Genomic DNA, 3,122 nt, shown 5'->3' with positions numbered 1-3,122 from the left:
AATGTCTTACAATATTTTTTGTCCGTACATTTTTTTTTATTAACGAATTTGAGAAAATATATGGAAATGAAAAATGTATATCAGGAAATAAATACCTAATCATACCGATTATCCAAAATTTGTATTTTTGTTTTAGCATCTGTATATAGTTTATTTACAACATTTAAATTACAGAAGTCAACCTAAACCATTATAGCTAAAGCATTATTTAAAACAGCTAATTTTCTGTATATAATTTCCAGTTCCCAACTTTTCAACCGATTTGTTAAAGTTTCATCACTAGAAAAAAAACTGTTTGCAATCACTCACAAATAGACTATAATATACTTCATAGTACGCTATATACTTCAGTCAGTATCAGTGTTGGCGATTTGTGGGGTTTTACCTGATTTTCGAGTATTTTTCATCATAGCGGGTAATTTTCGGAGATTTGGGATTTCGGGTAAAATGGCTTTACTTTATACGTAGAACGCTAGTGTAGTGTCGCACAAGTCCTTCAGCTAGTTTCTTTAGTTAATTATTAGACACTTTTTCTATTACTGAAAGACTGAATGTTGTCTTGACTGAAAACATCAAATAGTTACTCCATGATAGTGGCTAACACTTTTGCCGCAAAAAGGAAAGTGTACGATAGTTCACTTTCAAGGTGTATATATGCGACAGTTGCTTTACTGACGTCACTTATCATCTAGAGGTAACTAACCATGGTGAGGGATCAAGTTTTCATTTCGTGGGACCGCCACAGAAATGAAAAAAGTCGACACCCCAGGCCGGATTCGAACCGAACCGCTGCAGTCATGAGGCAGTCGCTTAACTCGCTAACAGCTACACTCGGTCCAACCTACAATAAACTATTTTTATATTCCAATCTCTAATCAGAATACAAAAAGACGCTATGCAGATAGGTGTATTTAAAAATATTCTTCTAACCAAATTCCCTTTTTAATTTCCCTTAAAATTTCACTTAGCATGTTCTTTCAATTAGCTTTTAAATTGTGTATTTACATAGGAATATACCACAATCGAAAAAACTAACAGGTAACAATTTAATATAGAAAAACTTTTAAAGGTTTGTTAAAAAATGTATCTGTATATTCATTTATATTGATGTTTGTTATAAAATTTTATTTAAAATAATTAAATATTTTTACAATATGAGAAATTCAGTTCAAGCATTAAATTTCATACAACACAAATTAAAATTGTAGCCCAAAACGTGCACTTTTGTAATAAAATAACTCAAAATATGCAAATTTGTGGATACGTTGCAGTACGTGCAATTTTCCGCGATATAAAATTAGTGTTTTTTGAATGTCTAATTCTAATTTCTTTCGAAGTTTAACGGAATTTGAAGTTAGGGAACTAAAGTTGCTGTTGCACGAAAATCCGGTCTCTGATTTACACCATTACTTTTTCTTAGTCTTCTTTCAGCAACTTTGACTGTTGATGTTTTTGTAACTAGTAAATACCTCTCTACCATGCTCTATCGATTGCTCAAAGTCTTTGATTTGATAATAGCCGGGATTTTCAAGTTTTACAAAATAGTAACATTTATTTATCCTGTCGTATTTTGTTTAATGTTGGTGTAACCCTTTTTGTTTGTTTTTAATTGTAAATATGGGATTGCTTACAATAATTTTCGGTTTACATTTCTTTTTCCTGGTGTCGGTTTTTGATATTTACTTTAGGTCTCCTATTATTGAAGAATATATTAAGCCTGTCAGAAACAACTTGATTACAGAAACTAAGCGCCTTGTTCTGTTTGTTGGCGATGGTTTACCTGCAGAACATTTATTTGATTTCTCTTATGGCTATAGTAAAGCTCCATTTTTAAGGTATAGATAGTTTTCTTAATATAATAAGTGTTGGTATTTGAATTTATTAGAATTATCATCTTATTCATTTTTAAGGTCTGTGGTTGAAAACAAGGGAGCATGGGGAGTTTCTCACACTCGGGTTCCCACAGAATCTAGACCTGGACATGTTGCTTTGATTGCTGGTCTTTATGAAGACCCCTCTGCAGTCTTTCGTGTAATGTTTTAAACTTAACAATTTATTAAACTATTTTTTTATTTACACATACATCTTGTGAATTTTTTTGCAGGAACCTAGTGATTGGTTGTATTTTTGGCTAACATTGAAAATTGGACTTTCGTTATGATGGCTATGTGTTAACATTACATAGTTTAAATAATAGCTTAGTACAAAACTATCTCCAGTAATGGGAACTTCAAAACAGAAAAGGATCTGTTGGTTGATTTGTTTATCCTGTTTGAAGGAGTGGAAATCGACAGTTTTTATCTGATTGATTCAGTAATAATATTAATAACATAATTAAGAATTTTCAACTCCCCGTTGCTGAAGCTTGTTTTGTATGCTATTACCAACGGCTTAATTAAATTTATTAAAATACTAATTCTTTTTGGAATTATATTATTCTCCTTGTTTCCCTATGTAAGGGCTTGAAGAACAGCATCCATTAGTTACTCGTGTATGACTTTTAGTTTCCCATGTTAGTAGGTCCCTCATCTATGTTCTTTCTGGTCTCCGTGTGTTCTCAGGAATGAGAGTCATGGCTGTTTGGTCTGTTAGTGTGTTTTGATATACATCTAGTTATTCATGAAAATGTTTGTGTCAAGTTTGTATGTGTTCATTGACTATTGGAATTTGTAAGTCAATATGTTTTACTCTTATTATAATGCTATACCATAATTAAACTCATGTTTTGCTTATTATACAATTAAACTATTTGTTGTTGATTTTATAAGCTTTGTTATTCACTTACTATGATTTTTTATTCATTGAATAAACCTGCTTAATTTCATCTTTCTGCGTATATTCTGTACTCATTCCTTTACACTAATTATCAATATATATATATATATATTAATAACATTATTAAAGATTCAATAGATTTTAACTATTGAAATAATATATCGTTTTTTTGATGATACAATATCGGAATATTATTGCTAATGTTAGAAATAAATAATTATAAAAATGTCAAATATCGAAATACTACCATTAATGTTTCCTTTAGCAAAATATATTTATTTCATATATCATATACTTCTATTCTATTTCTTGTATTTATCCCAACTTTTAAGGTCCGATTTTTTTTT

General features: G+C 30.1%; 1 protein-coding gene across 1 annotated transcript in view; it reads left to right on the top strand.

The window, feature by feature from the left end:
* The first annotated feature begins 1,486 nt into the window (after positions 1–1,486).
* PIG-N (Phosphatidylinositol glycan anchor biosynthesis class N) overlaps positions 1,487–3,122 on the top strand; it is a 31,085-nt gene continuing 29,449 nt past the window's right edge. The window contains exons 1-2 of the mRNA XM_014435033.2: positions 1,487–1,835; positions 1,911–2,031. Of these exons, the coding sequence (XP_014290519.1) occupies positions 1,618–1,835; positions 1,911–2,031 (339 nt within the window). The 5' untranslated portion in view covers positions 1,487–1,617. The remainder of the gene's footprint in view (positions 1,836–1,910; positions 2,032–3,122) is intronic.

Source organism: Halyomorpha halys, unplaced genomic scaffold (assembly GCF_000696795.3).
Source record: "Halyomorpha halys isolate HHAL.00 unplaced genomic scaffold, Hhal_1.1 Scaffold1494.1, whole genome shotgun sequence".
NCBI classification, from domain to species: domain Eukaryota; kingdom Metazoa; phylum Arthropoda; class Insecta; order Hemiptera; family Pentatomidae; genus Halyomorpha; species Halyomorpha halys.
This window is presented reverse-complemented; position numbering and strand designations above follow the sequence as displayed.